Source organism: Perca fluviatilis, chromosome 2, assembly GCF_010015445.1.
Source record: "Perca fluviatilis chromosome 2, GENO_Pfluv_1.0, whole genome shotgun sequence".
NCBI lineage: Eukaryota > Metazoa > Chordata > Actinopteri > Perciformes > Percidae > Perca > Perca fluviatilis.
The window spans coordinates 11,799,865-11,820,582 of record NC_053113.1 but is presented as its reverse complement, the minus strand read 5'-3'; the positions used below and the strand labels follow the sequence as shown (position 1 = coordinate 11,820,582).

At 42.2% G+C, this 20,718-nt stretch overlaps 1 protein-coding gene across 1 annotated transcript in view; it reads left to right on the top strand.

Moving 5' to 3' along the window:
• The window catches only part of capn5a (calpain 5a), a 52,656-nt gene extending 45,352 nt beyond the window's left edge, over nt 1–7,304 (top strand). Inside the window, exons 10-13 of the mRNA XM_039787145.1 lie at nt 522–718; nt 3,825–3,946; nt 4,313–4,449; nt 7,069–7,304. Of these exons, the coding sequence (XP_039643079.1) occupies nt 522–718; nt 3,825–3,946; nt 4,313–4,449; nt 7,069–7,245 (633 nt within the window). The 3' untranslated portion in view covers nt 7,246–7,304. The remainder of the gene's footprint in view (nt 1–521; nt 719–3,824; nt 3,947–4,312; nt 4,450–7,068) is intronic.
• Nucleotides 7,305–20,718: the final 13,414 nt, after the last annotated feature.

Here is a 20,718-nt window from a genome sequence, read left to right as displayed (position 1 = left end):
TGAGATGTCTCACTCTGTAGCTAAAACAGAGAGCTCAACACACAGGGTGAAAAGAGGAGCTGCAGCAATGTGCAGTACAACAAAAATGTGGTGTTTTTTTTTTAATTTAAACCATGTAAACCTATTGTGATATAACCTCTAAATATAATTATGAACCTGAAAATGTTTTAAACTGTTCTGTATGACTTAAATCGTACTTACCACTTCCTTATTCTGGCTCTTGGCAGATAGCCATCATAGTTTAGGATAGAGCAGGCCTTTGCCTGGACACTCCCCTGCCAGTTCAATAGTTAGGCCTAATGTCTGTATGCAGGTGTGTGTGTGTGTGTGTGTGTGTGTGTGTGTGTGTGTGTGTGTGTGTGTGTGTGTGTGTGTGTGTGTGTGTGTGTGTGTGTGTGTGTGTGTGTGTGTGTGTGTGTGTGTGTGTGTGTGTGTGTGTGTGTGTGTGTGTGTGTGTGTGTGTGTGTGTGTGTGTGTGTGTGTGTGTGTAAATTAAGGTTCTGCTGTCTTTCTGTGTTCAGGTGGAGTTGAACAGGACCTACCGTATGCATGTCACCCAGCAGAAGGTTGGTGGGAGCGTCTTCATCAACTCAAGGTCTGTGTTCAAACGCATTGAACTGAAAGAGGGCCGCTACGTCATCATACCCACGACCTTTGACCCCGGCCTGGAGGGAGAATACCTGCTCCGCACCTTCACCGATGTGCCGTCCGACTGCAAGTATGGACACACTGGTCTTGTTTTAGTTTGAACTCCACCTTCCTTGTTTTCTGTGGGAGACTTTTACTGTTCTTTTTGGCTCAGCAGCAACATTACTGGATGTTGGAAAAAAAACATAGCGCTGGAGTTTAACCCTCTGAGGACGAAAGACGCAAAAAGCGATATTACAGACTATCATTTCAGACATTTATTTACTATTTTAATCATATATAACCTAAGACTTTGGTTAACAAGCACCGAAACAATTGGTACAACACATCATAAGTTCAGGTTTGTTTTCAAAAGAGATTTGAGGGATTTCAAAAAGCCAACATCGACGTTTCAGCTTCAGCGCCAAATTATCTCTTCACACATCGCTCTAGAAAAGAATTGGGCGTCACTGTACGGAAGGCTGAGTTTGTGCTGAACATTTTGATGTGAAACACATGTGTATCAGTTATATGCAAATACCTTAAAAGAGGTCAACTTACAGAAGATATGTGTGAAAATGCCCTTACAGTTTTGGGCCCTGTCGCACCGGGCAGCACAAAGCCGTGTCTCGAGTGTCTGGTGCTAGTTTAAGACAGGGAGGTGTGTTCAGGTGCATTCTGGAGGTGCTGGTCTTACAGGGAGGTGTGTTCAGGTGCATTCTGGGGCGTGCTGGTCTTACAGGGAGGTGTGTTCAGGTGCATTCTGGGGTGCTGTTGTCTTACAGGGAGGTGTGTTCAGGTGCATTCTGGGGTGCTGGTCTTACAGGGAGGTGTGTTCAGGTGCATTCTGGGGCGTGCTGGTCTTACAGGGAGGTGTGTTCAGGTGCATTCTGGGGCGTGCTGGTCTTACAGGGAGGTGTGTTCAGGTGCATTCTGGGCGTGCTGGTCTTACAGGGAGGTGTGTTCAGGTGCATTCTGGGCGTATTGCTATCTTGAGGCAGCGGGAAGTGATGGCGCCATTGACCAACCTGGTCTAAAGTCAATAGCGCAGCATTTCATTGTTATTTTAATAGCAAATTAGTAAAAATGTGCCTAAGCTTATGCACAGCGCGCGCACACTATGCTTGTTACACACACAGGGACACACACTATGCTTGTTACACACACAGGGACACACACTATGCTTGTTACACACACAGGGACACACACTATGCTTGTTACACACACAGGGACACACAGCAGCACACACACACATACAGAAGATTACTAATAATAATATTAGGGTGTAAATCCTCCATCATAACAGCAATGCTCCAAGGTCCAACCGCGCCTGGCTTTTAAAGGGAATGGGAGATGATCTCTGATTGGTTGATGAATGGGAGATGATCTCTGATTGGTTGATTGCATGTTACGCCCAAAACACACCTCTGATTAATGAAGACACTAAGGACAACCCTTTAGGACCAGGCGCACGGACCCTTTTTTCCGTCGTCAAACTAGCAAAAGTGGATTTGGACACGCCCTGAACACACCTGCACCGGGCGCTTAGACCGTTAAAATAGGGCCCTCTGGCTCAGAGGGTTAAGAGACTACACGTATTTCTTGACGTATTTCTTGACGTATCGAACCTTGCATCGTCAGGCCCCTGTGTACATCTCTGACCTGCTCCAGTCTTATATCACCAGTACGTCACCAACTCCTATTTTCCACTAAGTGCGTCTTAAATAGGGGTTAGGTCTTCTGACCAGGGCTTACCGTAGACTGTAAACAAAGATGGACGACACATTCCAACTTCAAAGTGAAGCCAAAATATCCCAGATACGGGCGCTGCCATCTCGTAATTTTGGAGCCAGAGTCAGCAGTGATCAGTTAGTGATCAGCAGTGGAGCCGCGGTATTGAAGTCCCGCCTATACAGCTGCCCGACCAATCGTGAGTCAGTCCCAGCCGTCAGTCATGAGTTTCCAGTTTTATATTATTATATTATATCAAATTACTAATAAAAACAAACTTATCGGAAATATTAACACTTGGACAAACATCAGCGTGATCAGAACTACCTAAAATGACAGAAACCATCTTTGGAAAAAAAAATTATTTGACGATAGTTTTGATTTTTTTTTAGTTAGTCCTATACACTCACCTATAGGATTATTAGAGGGTCAAAACGGGTATTAGTAGGGTGTTCCTAATAATCCTTTAGGTGAGTGTATATCCCATCCTCTAACTTGTAGGGGGTGGGGCTGATGACCTATACTGCAGCCTGCCACCAGGGGGCGATCCAGATGTTTTGGCTTCACTTATACGGTCTACTAGCCTAGAAATCTAGACGCATCCTATCGGCAACAAATCTAATTTGCAGCCAGTGGGGTCTAGGCACTCTCCGTTGACTTGCAAGCTGGAAAAACCAAACTCTAGTCTGGCCAATCACATCGTGTATAGAGTCGGTGGGCGGGGCTTATGGCTGCTGCTGCTGCTGGAGAACAGAGGTCTCCTGGAAGACTTGGGAGTTCAGCTTTTCTTTGAGAAAAGATCCAAGAACGGCACTGAAGTCATTCTTAAAAAAGGAAGATGTGTTCGGAGTTTAAAGTTTAATCTATCAACTAGCTTCTCTTCCTTCTTCGTTGCTCTGATTGGTTGGAGAGCTATCCTATTACGTGCAGAGGGAATTTGAAATACACCCCTCAGATTGAGCTCCGTCAATGGTGAGTTCCCAGACCTCAACATCTGGATGTGGGTCTGGCTTGTCAGGCTAACGCTCTATGCATCAACCTCTGGGCCTGACTGGTTGTCCCTCGACTAAATAAAAACAAAAAGGGACAGAGCCCTTAAAGCTGTCGCTCCGACACTGGAACAAGCTTCCTTATTTCATACGTTCTGTGGTCTCTGACGCTTATAGAAAGCAGCCGAACACTCACCTATTTATTCAAAGTGGCTTTTGTCTCATGTTTGTTGCTTTAAGTTTTATTTTTCTGGTTTTTATTTTATTTGTTGTTAATTTTGTATATTTATTATTTATTATTATTCTTTTTTTATTGCTTCTTCTTTAAAACATATTATTATTATTGTGTAATTTTGTTCAACACAGGTTTGAAGCATCCCTTTTTAAACAACAGGAACACATAGTTCTAGATAAAAACATGACTGTCTTTCTGTCTGTCTGTCTGTCTGTCTGTCTGTCTGTCTGTCTGTCCTGTAGGGAGTTGACTCTACATGAGCCTCGACAGACCTGCTGGTCCGGGTTGTGTGGTTTTCCGTCTCTGGTCACTCAGGTCCACATCGTGGCGGCTAATGGACTCGCAGGACAAGACTCTAATGGAGGTACGTTTCACTTTTTAAGAGTCCTCAACAATGGTACTATCAGCAGTTACTGAGTTCAATCAGATCCAATTGAACTTTAACAGTATTTATCGTATAATGTGATTTCTATTCTTTTTTGGTTAAGGTGATTTTGAGGCTCTTTGGACTCTTCAGTGTTTCTTTATCCAGGAATACATTAAATAAATTATGTATTTAGTTAGTTTTAAAGTTTAATTTGCCCTCTATTTAATAATTGTGTGTGTGCGTGTGTGTGTGTGTGTGTGTGTGTGTGTGTGTGTGTGTGTGTGTGTGTGTGTGTGTGTGTGTGTGTGTGTGTGTGTGTGTGTGTGTGTGTGTGTGTGTGTGTGTGTGTGTGTGTGTTTCCAGCGTCGGACCCCTACGTGATAATTCGTTGCGAAGGACAGAAAGTTCGTTCTCCGGTCCACAAAAACACACGCAGCCCTGACTTCGACACCAAGGGGATCTTCTACAGGAAGAAAGCCAACCAGCCAATCAGCATCGAGGTGTGTGTGTGTGTGTGTGTGTGTGTGTTAAAGCTGACAGAATCTACAATCTTGTAGAAATATCAGATCTTTTACTACACCACAGTGAGTGTAGAAGCACTAAATAACCTTCAAACTTAAGTCAAAGTTCAAATGTATTGGCATTAAATTATACTTAAAGTGCCAAAAGTAAAAGTACTTATTATGCACTAAGGCCTATTTAAAATAATATTTTATGACAGTATGTTAATAAAGTATAATAATAATAATAGTAATAATAGTATTTTATTATTGTATTATAATTATTAGGCTCCACATTTCTGTGATAAAGTCTGGGGCTTAAAAATAGGGATCGACTGGTGTTTTTCAAGGCCGATACCGATTATTAGTCGTTAATGAACCGATAACTGGTAATATGCATTTACAGTGAAAATGAAGTCGAAAAATAAGATTTTTGAATGTTACAAACTGCCAACACAAAATGTTTAGATGCTTTAAGCAATTATTTTACCAAATGAGAAAACTTTGAACATAAGAGCCAGTAACAATTCAATTTTATTTATAGTATCAAATCATAACAGAGTTACTTCGAGACACTTTACAGATAGAGTAGGTCTAGACCACGCTCTATAATTTACAAAGACCCAACAATTCCAGTAATTCCCCCCAAGAGCAAGCATTAGCAGTGGCTGTTACTCGCCACAGTCAGACTCAGTGGGGAGTGGAACCGAAGCAGCGCTGTAGCCGAGCCAAAGTAGACCACTTTTTAACCCTTGTGTTTAAAAGTATTAAACACTGTACAAATGAATGCATTTAGTGATACATTCTAAATACAGTATAGTAAATTAACTGAAAGCACGTTGCACATGTATACTAACAGTGTAATTGTTTAGTAAATCAGACATTGATTGCGGTATTGTGCCTCTTTAGCTAGGCATTTATTTTCTACCCAAAATGTTTTGTGCTGGTCTAGGGGTACATTATTGAAAAAAGTTTGAGGACCACAAGGACTACACAATGGTTAGGGTTAAGGTTAGGGTTAGGTGGGTTATGGCTAGGGTTAGGTGGGTTAAGGGTAGGTGGGTTATGGCTATGTGGGTTATGGTTAAGGTTAGGTGGGTTAAGGGTAGGTGGGTAATGGCTAGGGTTAGGTGGGTTAAGGGTAGGTGGGTTATGGTTAAGGGTAGGTGGGTTATGGTAGGTGGGTTATGGTTAAGGGTAGGTGGGTTATGGTAGGTGGGTTAAGGGTAGGTGGGTTATGGTAGGTGGGTTATGGTTAAGGGTAGGTGGGTTATGGTAGGTGGGTTAAGGGTAGGTGGGTTATGGTAGGTGGGTTGGCGGGTTATGGTTAGGTGGGTTATGGTAGGTGGGTTATGGGTAGGTGGGTTATGGGTAGGTGGGTTGCGATGGTAGGTGGGTTATGGTTAAGGGTAGGTGGGTTATGGGTAGGTGGGTTATGGTCGGTGGGTTATGGGTAGGTGGGTTATGGTTAAGGGTAGGTGGGTTAGGGTAGGTGGGTTGCAAGGTAGGTGGGTTAGTGGGTAGGTGGGGTTAAGGTTAAGGGTAGGTGGGTCAGGGTAGGTGGGTTGAGGTTAAAGCTAGGTGGGTTAGGGTTAAGGGTAGGTGGGTTAAGGTTAAGGGTAGGTGGGTTAAGGTTAAGGGTAGGTGGGTTAAGGTTAAGGGTAGGTGGGTTAGGGTTAAGGGTAGGTGGGTTAAGGTTAAGGGTAGGTGGGTTAGGTTGGTGGGTAGGTTATGGTTAAGGGTAGGTGGGTTAGGTTAAGGGTAGGTGGGTTAGGGTTAAGGGTAGGTGGGTTATGGTTAGCGGTAGGTGCGTTAGGTTGGCGGGTAAGTGGGTTAGGTTAAGGGTAGGTGGGTTGCGAGGTAGGGTAGGTGGGTTAAGGTTAGCGGGTAGGTGGGTTAGGGTTAAGGGTAGGTGGGTTAGGGTTAAGGGTAGGTGGGTTAAGGTTAAGGGTAGGTGGGTTAAGGTTAAGGGTAGGTGGGTTAAGGTTAAGGGTAGGTGGGTTAAGGTTAAGGGTAGGTGGGTTAGGTTAAGTGTAGGTGGGTTAAGGTTAAGGGTAGGTGTGGGTTAGGGTTAAGGGTAGGTGGGTTAAGGTTAAGGGTAGGTGGGTTAGGGTTAAGGGTAGGTGGGTTAAGGTTAAGGGTAGGTGGATTAAGGTTAAGGGTAGGTGGGTTAAGGTTAAGGGTAGGTGGGTTAGGGCTAGGTGCCTTGAAGTTGACATTAGGGGCTTAAACGCCATCGAGCATGTCAATGTTGTGTGTGTCTCGTTGTCACATAAAACATATTAAAACCATGTTGTGTGTTTGTGTATGTGTGTGTCTGTGTGTGTGTGTGTGTGTGTGTGTGTCTCTGTGTGTGTGTGTGTGTGTGTGTGTGTGTGTGTGTGTTGTGTGTGTGTGTGTGTCTCTGTGTGTGTCTGTGTGTGTCTGTGTGTATGTGTATGTCTCTGTGTGTATGTGTCTGTGTGTGTGTGTGTATGTGTATGTGTCTGTGTGTGTCTATGTGTGTGTGTGTGTGTGTGTGTGTGTGTGTGTGTCTGTGTGTGTGTGTGTATGTGTGTGTGCGTGTGTGTGTGTGTGTGTGTGTGCATGTGTGTGTCTCGTTGTCACTGCGTCTCTCAGATCTACAACCACAACGTGCTGATGGACTCCTTCCTGGGTCAGGTGACGCTGCCGGCCCAGCAAGGCGACTTCCAGCAGACGCTCCACCTGAGGGACAAGGGCGATCGCCGCGACAACGACCTGCCCGGGACCATCACCGTCGTCATGGTGACCAGCACGGTGCTCACCAGCATCTGAGACGCGCCCCAGAAATCCGTCCAGTCAGCTATAAAGTTTACCAAATTAAGTTTACCCTCCTCTTTCTGCTGCTGAGTGCTTCTTCTTAACACTGAGGTCACATTTTAAACACACAAAGTCGTTCTTTTAATGTCGCCAACTGCTGCTTTTGTGCTTTTCTGTTTGTTAAGGTATCGGTTTAGGCACCGGCGCCGTTAAAAGCATCGTTTTAAGCATCGATATCGGGGCGCCAAAACGATACACAACCCTATTTACACATGACCATAGAGCCGCCTACACGCGCAGACTGATCTCATGAAGTAGCGTACGTGCGACAGGCCAATTCGTATATGCCATTTTGGCTCGTTATCAAGACGCTTAATCGCTTTTTAGCGTGTTTATCAACGCAAATCGGCCGCCATTGACCTACATCGCGAGTGACTTTCCGCCCTTCTTTTAACCCTTCCCCAATGTTTCTTTCCTAAACCCAACAGTTTGTTTTCCTAAGCGTGTTTTTGTAGTTTTTTCCGTGTTTTTTGTGTTACTAAAGCCTTTCCCTGTGTTCTTTTCCTAAAGCCAACCTTTTCTTTTTCTTTTTCACACGCGTGACGTCGTTCTCGCGATAGTACGTCACGTTCCGATAGTAATGAAGTACGTCCACGTTCGCGATAGTACGTCACGTTCTCGCGATAGTACGTCACGTTCTCGCGATAGTACGAGTACGTCACGTTCTCGCGATAGTACGTCACGTTCTCGTGATAGTACGTCACGTTCTCGCGATAGTACGAGCACGTTCCACGCTCGATAGTACGTCACGTTCTCGATAGTACGTCACGTTCGCGAGAAGTAATGAAGTACGTCACGTTCGCGATAGTACGCGACGCGTTCGTGATAGTACGTCACGTTCGCGATAGTACGTCACGTTCCGATAGTACATGCGTCTCGCTGATAACGAACGTTAACCGCTGGCGTAACGCGCCGCGGCGTGTGTGTTTACATCCGCTGTATACCAGCGTAGACGTACACGCGGATAGCTCAAAAATAGCGTGCAGATAACTCGCCACCTGGCTTTAGGAAAGTGGCGTGTATGTTTACGGAAAGTCATGATGCCACGTTGAGACGTGATAGGCGGCGAAACCGCTTTATGTCCGGATTTGCGCTCAAAGTTTCGAAATTATTTCAACTTTGACCTTGTTGACCTTTCCAAAAGTGAAACCGCTGAGATAACAGCTGATGAATACCTGCGCTGCGCGGAGCGTAGAGAGCAAATCTCTTGTCACTTGTTCTGAGGGACCGTAGCGTCGCTTCGCCAGACCCTCCTCCACAGCGCTGCGGAGGAGGGTCTGGCTGGTCCACACAGCACATTCCTGGATGCAAAATTACGAATCCCACTATGGCCACGCCAAGACCCGCCCTACGAAGCAGCTCCATTGGTCGGGGTTAGGCATTTCACTTCGAGTGGTTAAGGTTACTGTTAGGGGATTGGTCAGATGATAGGACCTGTACGTGTAAGCATGGACGCCTGGCCAATAGTAGTGTGTGAATGCTATTGAAGGGCGGGTCTTGGCGTGGCCATAGTGGGATTCGTAATATCGCTTCCTGGATGGGAGGAAAACGTGCTCTGGTTTATCGGCATTTCTTTAAACCAATCAGAATCGTCTTAGGGCGGCGCTAAGCACCGGAGAAAAGCCGCGGCGCCTCTGCTAAATAGCCTCTGGAAGGAACTTGTTTTGGTGGAACGTGTGTACGTTCAAAAGTAGTTTTAGTCGTGCGAGAGAAAACTCCGATTGGACAGATAGTCTAGCTAGCTGTTAGATAGACAGACAGACAGACAGACAGACAGACAGACAGACAGACAGACAGTCTAGCTAGCTGTTAGACAGACAGACAGACAGATAGTCTAGCTAGCTGTCTGGATTTACCCTGCTCGTTAGAACGCCAACACAGAGACAGAGGAAGAGGACGCACATCGGCTGAGAAGAAGGACATTTTACGACAGCAACGAAGCAATCCCAGAGGTGGACCGTGGTGGATGCAGACTAGAGGGACAGAGGAACCTGAATGTGCCACGGATTGATTGATGCATAAAAGCTTTTTTTTGCAGGCTTGTGATTGGCCAACATCTTCTTCTTCTTCTTCTTCTTTGCGTGATTGGGGTATTGTTGATCACGTTGGTTTGGTTTCAGTTCAATTTTCTAAGCACAAACGGACATTTGGAAAAACAGAAAAATGGGTTAAAATATCCAAATTTTTCAGGTTTTTTTCCACCTTGACAAATTAAAAAAATTGGATCTTTAAACATGTTTTTTCAATTTTCTGTTTTTTTTTATCCAGAGCTAGGCAGAACGAGGGAGAGAATAGATGGCAGTATTATGAATAACCGGAGCTCAGATGCAGTTTTGTAATTTTCTAAATTTCTGATCCTCTGAATAAAAAACAGAAAATTGGAAAAACAGGTTTAAAAAAAAAAATGCGGGAAAAAATGAAATATTTGATATTTTAAACCATTTTTCTGTTTTTCCAAATGTCCGTGTGTGCTTAGAAAATGTAACCGATAAGCGTCACACTGACCCTCTTGCTTGAATTGTGTTTTTGCATTTTGAAAGCCCTGTTTTTTTTTATTTTTAAATATGCACTAGGACCCAGCTAGGTTATACACATGATGTACGATTGCTCGTGTTTTATCAACTACCACTCAGTGTCTCAGTTTGATTCTACATTCAAATAAAATGTATCTGATGCCAAATTTAAGTAAATGTGCTCTTTTGGTGGCTGATGCTGATTTTTCTGTTCCATAAAGGGAAGTATTTCAGTCATAGAGGGGATGAGAGGGCTTCTCTAGGATGGCTTTCATCTTACCATTAACGAACAACTTGAGCTCAAGTTGGGCCGTTTGTATTTCCTGTATCCTTGTGCACGATTACAGTAATTTATACTTTGAAAAGAGGTCTACACCTCTTCCGAATACCACTGTTAAAGACCCAGAACAGTAAATATGATAATATAATAATAATAATAATATGATGTTGGTTCATCAGGTGGACGGATGAGGGATGGAAGTAACACAAATTAATTGATAAAGATGGAAGATGTGAAAATGCTCGTGAATTGAAAAATATGAAAAACGTGAATTTAAGCGATTTGATTCATTTTAAAGCGGAGTTGATTAAGCGCTCGTGATCTGATGAAAAGCCACGTTTCATAACGTTCCCCGTCTTACGTTCATCAGCCGTCGTTCACGACGCAGAATTTCTCATTAAGTTGCCTCGAGGGAGGAAGCAGCAACAAGTTCAAGTCAGGAGAGTTCATGCAACTTTTTTAAAAGGCTGTCGGTTTGATGGACATCTTTCAGGGAAATATGAGAGGAAATGGAGCCAAAACCACCGACTTCAACACAGATTATTGAAGGTGTGTGTGTGTGTGTGTGTGTGTGTGTGTGTGTGTGTGTGTGTGTGTGTGTGTGTGTGTGTGTGTGTGTGTGTGGGAGATAAATAACAATTTTCTCATTTTTTTTGCTGTTTTTTAAGTGTCTTATGTATCCCTGTACGGTGTCCTTGACTGCCGAGAAAGGCGCCTTTTAAATAAAATGTATTATTATTACTATAATGTAACGGTGCCATGTCTGGTTATTATGGTCTGTTTCTGCATGTTTTGGTCAAGAATAGTTGAAGCATCCAGCTCTCTATCAAGTAATCTATGTCCTTTACATGAGTCTAAAACCACTGAGGCTCTGATTATGCAGAGATGTGAGGAAAAGCCAGCGACTTTTTGTTGTGTGTGTGTGTGTGTGTGTGTGTGTGTGTGTGTGTGTGTGTGTGTGTGTGTGTGTGTGTGTGTGTTTGTGTGTGTGTGTGTGTGTGTGTGTGTGTGTGTGTGTGTGTGGGAGAGAGAGAGAAAGAGAGAGAGAAAATACGGTTGCTTCTAAATTTGTGGTTTTAACGAGCGGGACTTCTTTATCTCATCATCATAGGAAACTGAATCATAAGGTTTTATCAAGTCATCTATGTCCTTTGGAGGTGTCTAAAAGCTACGCAGTATGTGCCTAACCTTTTAATCTGAACATTTTCAAAGTGTTATCTTAACTTACTGCACAGGCAGGGGCTGATCTAATGGATAGAGTTAAGGTTGAATAAGTCCAGTCCTTAAAGAAATGGTCAAGAAACCTTTAAAGAACCCTATTATTACGTAGAATGACCTCCTAGACTTCTTGCGTCCGGCAGCTTTTACGTTCATTAGTCACAGTATTGCCAAAACCAAAATAATCGTTCTAAAATAGTTCTCTAGGGTTGTATTTCAGTACTCTGTATATCTGCTAGTATATAAGGTAACTTTAACATTGATTTGTATCCTTGGAAACAGCAACTTCCTATCATATCGGATGATCTTCGTCAGTAGGACTACACACTTCACGGACTATGTGAACCGTGTGCTGTGGTTGAAAGAGAGGTGACGTTGTTTTGGTCAGCTTTCTAGAAAATGGTTTTAAATAAATGAACCCAAAACATAGCTGGAACTAATTTTTTTTCTCAATGTAGCATCTAAAAAGGTCAGTTTCCCCCCTCCCCACCCCCACTGGAAGCATTGAGCTGCCACCCTTCTCTCTGTAGCATGCACTCTCTCTGTCTGTCTGTATCGGACTTCACTTGTGTGTGTGTGTGTGTGTGTGTGTGTGTGTGTGTGTGTGTGTGTGTGTGTGTGTGTGTTTGTTTGTGTGTGTGTATTTTGCATGCAAAAGATACATCTGGCATCGGGTGCTAATCTAAACCAGGTGGTGGAAGACCAGTCCTCTGTTGTCATGTATGTGACAACAAACTGCTGGGCACCTCACACCCCACACTGACCCCACAAAGAGGAGGAAGTGTGTGTGTGTGTGTGTGTGTGTGTGTGTGTGTGTGTGTGTGTGTGTGTGTGTGTGTGTGTGTGTGTGTGTGTGTGTGTGTGTGTGTGTGTGTGTGAGAGAGCAGTGGTGTGGTCTATGTGATACGCAGTATACCCCACTAAGAAATCTCCAGGATTTCCATATACCCTTCTTAAAAATGTGCAATGATACGCAACAACATGATTTTGTGACAGAACTTTCACTTCAGATATTTGTATTCACAAATACGGGCTCGAGTAATGTGACAGCAAACTAAACTAACACTGCAGAACATGCACAGAGACTCCTCTCGTCTTTCATTGACCCGCTGAGTGCAGTGCGTAGTGTGTGCGTAGCGACCGGGGCCCAAATGCTCCACCTACCCCAACGCACATTTAAGACTAATATATAAGCCTATTTTATTATGTCCTCGTTGCTTCGGGGTCAACTTTTGTGATCCAGGCTCAGTTCCCTGATGTGAAAGTCCTCTTACTGCTGTGTGTGTGTGTGTGTGTGTGTGAAGACGGTTGCCATGATGTTTTTATCATAATGTAACATCACCATGTCTGGTTATTATGGTCTGTTTCTGCATGTTTTGGTCAGGAATAGTCACTACAGTCTTATTAGGAGTTAAACATAGCGCTGTATACTGCTACCTATAGGCATGTCTCTACGGTCTTATTAGGAGTTAAATATAGCGCTGTATACTGCTACCTATAGGCATGTCTCTACGGTCTTATTAGGAGTTAAATATAGCGCTGTATACTGCTACCTATAGACATGTCTCTACGGTCTTATTAGGAGTTAAATATAGCGCTGTATACGGCTACCTATAGGCATGTCTCTACAGTCTTATTAGGAGTTAAACATAGCGCTGTATACTGCTACCTATAGACATGTCTCTACAGTCTTATTAGGAGTTAAACATAGCGCTGTATACTGCTACCTATAGGCATGTCTCTACGGTCTTATTAGGAGTTAAATATAGCGCTGTATACTGCTACCTATAGACATGTCTCTACGGTCTTATTAGGAGTTAAATATAGCGCTGTATACTGCTACCTATAGGCATGTCTCTACGGTCTTATTAGGAGTTAAACATAGCGCTGTATACTGCTACCTATAGGCATGTCTCTACGGTCTTATTAGGAGTTAAACATAGCGCTGTATACTGCTACCTATAGGCATGTCTCTACGGTCTTATTAGGAGTTAAACATAGCGCTGTATACTGCTACCTATAGGCATGTCTCTACGGTCTTATTAGGAGTTAAACATAGCGCTGTATACTGCTACCTATAGGCATGTCTCTACGGTCTTATTAGGAGTTAAATATAGCGCTGTATACTGCTACCTATAGGCATGTCTCTACGGTCTTATTAGGTGTTAAACATAGCGCTGTATACTGCTACCTATAGGCATGTCGCTACAGTCTTATTAGGAGTTAAACATAGCGCTGTATACTGCTACCTATAGGCATGTCTCTACGGTCTTATTAGGAGTTAAATATAGCGCTGTATACTGCTACCTATAGGCATGTCTCTACAGTCTTATTAGGAGTTAAACACAGCGCTGTATACTGCTACCTATAGGCATGTCTCTACAGTCTTATAAGGAGTTAAACATAGCGCTGTATAATGCTACCTATAGGCATGTCTCTACAGTCTTATTAGGTGTTAAACATAGCGCTGTATACTGCTACCTATAGGCATGTCTCTACGGTCTTATTATAGGTGTTAAACATAGCGCTATATACTGCTACCTATAGGCATGTCTCTACAGTCTTATTAGGAGTTAAACACAGCGCTGTATACGCTGCTACCTATAGGCATGTCGCTACAGTCTTATTAGGAGTTAAACATAGCGCTGTATACTGCTACCTATAGGCATGTCTCTACGGTCTTATTAGGAGTTAAATATAGCGCTGTATACTGCTACCTATAGGCATGTCTCTACAGTCTTATTAGGAGTTAAACACGGCTGTATACTGCTACCTATAGGCATGTCTCTACAGTCTTATAAGGAGTTAAACATAGCCTGTATACTGCTACCTATAGGCATGTCTCTACGGTCTTATTAGGTGTTAAACATAGCTGTATACTGCTACCTATAGGCATGTCTCTACGGTCTTATTGGGTGTTAAACATAGCGTATACTGCTACCTATAGGCATGTCTCTACGGTCTTATTAGGTGTTAAACATGCTGTATACTGCTACCTATAGGCATGTCTCTACAGTCTTATAAGGAGTTAAACATAGCGCTGTATAATGCTACCTATAGGCATGTCTCTACAGTCTTATTAGGAGTTAAACATAGCGCTGTATACTGCTACCTATAGGCATGTCTCTACAGTCTTATTAGGAGTTAAACATAGCGCTGTATACTGCTACCTATAGGCATGTCTCTACAGTCTTATTAGGAGTTAAACATAGCGCTGTATACTGCTACCTATAGGCATGTCTCTACAGTCTTATTAGGTGTTAAACATAGCGCTGTATACTGCTACCTATAGGCATGTCTCTACAGTCTTATTAGGAGTTAAACATAGCTGTATATCTGCTCCTATAGGCATGTCTTACAGTCTTAAATTAAACATAGCTGTATACTGCTACCTATAGGCATGTCTCTACAGTCTTATTAGGAGTTAAACATAGCGCTGTATACTGCTACCTATAGGCATGTCTCTACAGTCTTATAAGGTGTTAAACATAGCGCTGTATACTGCTACCTATAGGCATGTCTCTACAGTCTTATTAGGAGTTAAACATAGCGCTGTATACTGCTACCTATAGGCATGTCTCTACAGTCTTATTAGGAGTTAAACATAGCGCTGTATACTGCTACCTATAGGCATGTCTCTACAGTCTTATTAGGAGTTAAACATAGCGCTGTATACTGCTACCTATAGGCATGTCTCTACAGTCTTATTAGGTGTTAAACGCAGCTGTATACTGCTACCTATAGGCATGTCTCTACAGTCTTATAAGGTGTTAAACATAGCTGTATACTGCTACCTATAGGCATGTCTCTACAGTCTTATTAGGAGTTAAACATAGCGCTGTATACTGCTACCTATAGGCATGTCTCTACAGTCTTATTAGGAGTTAAACATAGCGCTGTATACTGCTACCTATAGGCATGTCTCTACAGTCTTATTAGGAGTTAAACATAGCGCTGTATACTGCTACCTATAGGCATGTCTCTACAGTCTTATTAGGAGTGAAATACCGCCTGATTAGTTATTTTGTAGCTTGTGCAGCTGAGACGCTCGGTTGCTATATGACAACAATGGCTTTAAGCCGAGTCTTGAGCAGAAAGCAGAGCAGTAGCCTAACGTTAACGTTAATCAAAACGTAATTTTCATGCATCAAACTGTGAAATATAGTTGTGTAATATGTCAATAACTGGGTGAATAGAATCCTAAATGTTACTAAAAATGTTACAAAAATCCATCTTTTCTCCAACTCGTAGTATTGTGTGACAAAAAGAACGCAACAACCCCGCGGTAACTCGTTTCCCGACATGGATGTGACGTCACACTCGAGCTACTAGTTGCGATTACAAGACAAAAAGAACGCACCACAACTATAGCGGAGCCTGAGAGGTTGATGAGTGTCGATTGGCTATTACTCGTATACCATCTAGCCAACCAGATAGAGTTGTGGGCGGGACATTAAGTGAGACCCAGCAAATCATTGATGGCTAACCAACATCTCTTACTTACTCTACCTTTTATATTAGGGCTGCTCGATTATGGAAAAAATATATAATCACAGTTATTTCGGTCAATATTTAAATCACGATAGTTTAACACGATTACTCGTTGCAATTAATGATCTTAAAAAAACAGTGGAAAAAGTTCAATAAATCAACAGTAAAAAAAAACACATACAACTGTGAAATTTGCCTTAATACTTTTCATATTTAAACTTTATTTTTTCATTCAGAACACGAGAGAAAATAAGAGTTTACTTGCGCTAAATAATTGATTTTCTCGATTAGTCTGTTTTTATGATCATTGGGAGCAGAAATCATAATCACGATTACATTTCGATTAATTGCACAGCCCTACTTTATATATATTTTATTTTTACATTTCAATGTTCTTTTATACCGCACCTTTAGTGCTTTTTTTATACAGCACTTTGGTCAGCTTAAGCAGTGTTTAAATGTGCTCTAGAAATTTACTTTACTTAAATTCAATATAAGAAACCTTTTTACATACCGAGACATATGTTGCTTATAATAATTAAAATCAGAAATCAAACTTAAAACAATAAAAACTGGGTTCCAAGTGATATTGTTTATTTATAACCTTTATTTAACAGACAACTGATTATAGAGTGATATAGACCAAGGTATTATAACAAGTATATAACACTGACAACACTGCAAGATACAACAATTAAAAATGCATTCAAATTCCTCTACATTAGTATAAAAAAAAATCACATAATCATTTGATTTACAATAAAACATCAGTACAGTAACACAAGATAAAATGGTAAAGGTAAAATGATAAAAAAAAAAACACCTTAGGTGACAGTAATGTTAAAAAGTTAATTACCAACATGTTAAAAAATATTAAAAACAATATGACATAACAGAGCAGTCCCCCCCCTGTGGGTCAGGGTGCAGCCCGAAGCAGTGATCCCTATAATCACACAGATCCACAACAACATCAAGAAAGGCTAAACAAACAAAATATATATATACAATATAATATAATATATACATACAAAACAAACTGATACAGACGATAAGGGAACATCTGCACCGTGTCACGATCAAAAGGTCGACTTCTAACCTTCAAAACTAATATTTTTCAGTATTTTACAATCTAATAATCACTGGTATTTATAACTTTTGGTATTTATGGTCTTCTTACCCATCGTATAATTCACCTCCTGTACTTTTTACTTCATTTCATTTAATAATTAAAATCTTACTATTAATAATATCACATACAGTTTATGTAGGTTTATGTTTGTTGTTTTTGTAATCTCTCTCTCTCTCTCTCTCTCTCTCGGTCTCTGTTTTTTTGTGTTCATGTTCAAATGTTTTATTTGCATGAATGTCTAACATCCATTGTATTAAAGCCAATGATGTAATGATCATATCTGCATATTAAGTCTCTCTCTCTGAGGTGAAAGCTGCTCTCCTCTCCTTGTCCTCAGGTTCACAGCGACTACAGCAGCACAGAGCATCAGCAGCAGGACACTGAGCACTGAGCATCGCACTTTGAAGAAGGTGGAGTAAATCCCAAAGGGCTCCATGTACACCAACACAGTTCTGCTGGTCGACACACACTGATCATCATCTAATCTAACAACTGCACACCAGTACTCCCCTGCGTCTCCCACTGAGATATTAGAGATAACCAGACTCCCATTCTTATAGTACGTGCTCACTCTGCTCACATCAGACGTTACACTAAAGATTCTTCCCTCTGTTCGGTTCGACTTGATGAACCAAAAGTGCCAATTACCCTCTCCCAAATCTCTGCATCTGAGAGTGACGTCTTCTCCCTCTGAGAACAGCTCTACAGCAGGTGGTTCAAATTTGGGACACACCACCAGCCAATATGTTTGCTCTCTCATAGAGGCTTTACAGGAGTACAGACCAAAGTGATTTAATGTCAGAGATGAGAACACCAGCGAGTAGTTTTGGTCCACCGAAGGAACAGTCTGGTTTTGTTGTCCTGGGTCGATGTCGGAGCTTCCTTTAAACCAACGTGGAGGCTGTTCATCAGCGGAGTCAGAGGCCGTGCACGGCAACCCAGCCGTCTCTCCCACTGAGCCGTAGATCATCTCTGATCGTAGTTTCAACTCTACGGTGTGACTGCTAACACACTGCTGTTGGTTCATCACCAGACAAGTGTACACTGTAAGGTCTGTTGCTTTGACGTTGAATAAACGAAGAGCTGATGTGTCTGTCACCACTTGGTATCTTCCTGTAACATTGTCCATCACCACTGATGTCGTATTGTCCCCAAAAACTCTGCTCCATGTTTCTTGCTCATATCTAGAGTCCTGTTTGAGCCACTGGACATCCAGATTATCAGCCGCTCCCTCACATGGCACATCCACTGTTTCTCCAAGTCTAAAAGATTGAGATCTTCTCTTATCCAATGAACTGCAAACAGTAATAGTGATGTTTTTCTCATGCGTCACGTTGCCCTCAGTCCAGCACTCCTCTCGGTACGGGCCGGAGTCTGAATGGTTCAGGTTGACGATAAAGAAATGATTTGCCCCGCTGTAAAGTCGTTGTTTCAGGTCTCCAGGTAGTGAAGAGCTGTTGGACCAGAGGTCAGAGGTGTTCCACAGGACGAGCTTCTCCTCACCAACAGATCTGGAGATCAGGCAGGAGTTGGTGTTCTCGGGGAGGTTGATGAAGTAATGGCCCCTTTCCTCTCGGATGATGATCCGTTCTTCTGCATGGATGTTGTTGATGAGAGCAAACAGCAGGAAGGAGAGCTCTGTGACTGCAGCCATTCTGCTCCGAGGTCTCCTTGTGAGTGTCGACAAACACTGACACCGCTCAGCTCATAAACTCTACACCAACCCTCATCAGCAGCTGCTAATTTGTGGTTTTAACGAGCATGACTTCTTTATCTCATCATCATAGCAAACTTTGAATCATAAGGCTTTATCGAGTAAGCTATGTCCCCGTTGGAGGTGTCTAAAAGCTACGCAGTATGTGCCTAACCTAAGTGTTAACTTACTGCACAGGCAGGGGGTGATCTAATGGATAGAGTTAAGGTTAAATAAGTCCAGAAACAAGTTACATTCTGTTACATCACATGTGTCAAACTCGAGGCCCGCGGGCCAAATCCGGGCCTCTCGCAGGTTTTGATCTGGCCCGCATTTCAATTTAGGCTCACGATAAATTTAGGCCCACCTAGTTTTTGGTGCTTTTATTTTATTTTTTGACATTTTTTGACGCCTTTTTGGGGCGGTTTATGTGCTTTTTTTCAAAGCTTTAGGCACTTTGTTTTAACGATTTGGACGCTTTGCTCGATGTTTTGCCCCTTTTTCTGAAGTTTTTGACGTTTTTTACAATGTTTTTGTCACTTTCTGACGTTTTTGTCACTTTTTCAGACAATTTTGATGCTTTTTTCAATGCTTTAGGCACTTTGTTTTAACGATTTGGACGCTTTGCTCAATGTTTTGCCACTTTTTCGGAAGTTTTTGACGTTTTTTATGATGTTTTTGTCACTTTCTGACGTTTTTGTCACTTTTTCAGACAATTTTGATGCTTTTTTCAATGCTTTAGGCACTTTGTTTTAACGATTTGGACGCTTTGCTCAATGTTTTGCAACTTTTTCGGAAGTTTTTGACGCTTTTTACGATGTTTTTGTCACTGGCTGAGGAACTTTTTTGCCAAACTTTTTGGGGGCTTTATGAGGCCCAAAAGTGAGAAGACTAGAGTATATGAGACATGGAATAATACAGTCAAAATATTTGACTTTTTCTCTTAAATAAACACATGTCAATAATCTCTACATGTCTGGCCCTCGATGGGATTCTCATTTTCCAGTGTGGCCCTCTGGGAAACAGAGTTTGACACCCCTGTGTTACACCATGGCCACTGAGAAAGTTCCTATTCTGGTTTACTGAGAGGTGTGTATAGTCTGACCCGTGTTTGTTTGCTGGGCTTAATTAATGCATCAATTAAACAACAGCAACATGGAGCTTTAGGTTTGTGTCATGCACAGAGAGTGCATGTTGAGCCTTAGACCAGACAAAGAGACAAAGAGTCTCCAGCCATGCCAGCAGCTCTGTGAGGCTGTACTCTGGCACAGTGGTGCTTTGAGCTAAATGCTAACATTGGTACAATGACAATGCTAACCTGCTGATATTTTCAGCAGGTATAATCTTTACAGTGTTCACCATCTTAAGCCCCAAACACAAAGAACAGCCGAGGATGATGGGGAAAGTCATTAGTTGCGTGTTCGGTCATGAACCAAATTACAAGTTGACATTTTGAGCTGAGATGTCTGTGCATTTTTATTCCCCAGTGCTTAAAAGCTGAATTCAAGCAACAAGCTGATACATTTGGGAGTGAGAACCCCTGTTTGTACTTTTTTAGAAAAGAAAAGAACAGAAAGCAGGGGTGTCAAACTCAGTTTCCCAGAGGGCCACACTGGAAAAAGAGAATCCCATCGAGGGCCAGATATGGAGAGATTATTGACCTGTTTATTTAAGAGAAAAAGTGAAATATTTTGACTGTATTATTCCATGTCTCATATACTGGAGTCTTCTCACTTTTGGGCCTCATAAAGCCCCAAAAAAGTTCCTCAGCCAGCAACACATACGTTGAATAAAGCGCCAAAAAAGTTGGGAAAAGGCCGAAAAAAACCCATCAAAATTGTCTAAAAAAGTGACAAAAACATCGTAAAAAGCGTCAAAAACTTCCGAAAAAGTGGCAAAACATTGAGCAAAGTGTCCAAATCGTTAAAACAAAGTGCCTAAAGCATTGAAAAAAGCATCAAAATGGTCTGAAAAAGTGACAAAAACGTCATAAAGTGACAAAAACATCGTAAAAAGCGTCAAAAACTTCCGAAAAAGTGGCAAAACATTGAGCAAAGCGTCTAAATCGTTAAAACAAAGTGCCTAAAGCATTGAAAAAAGCATC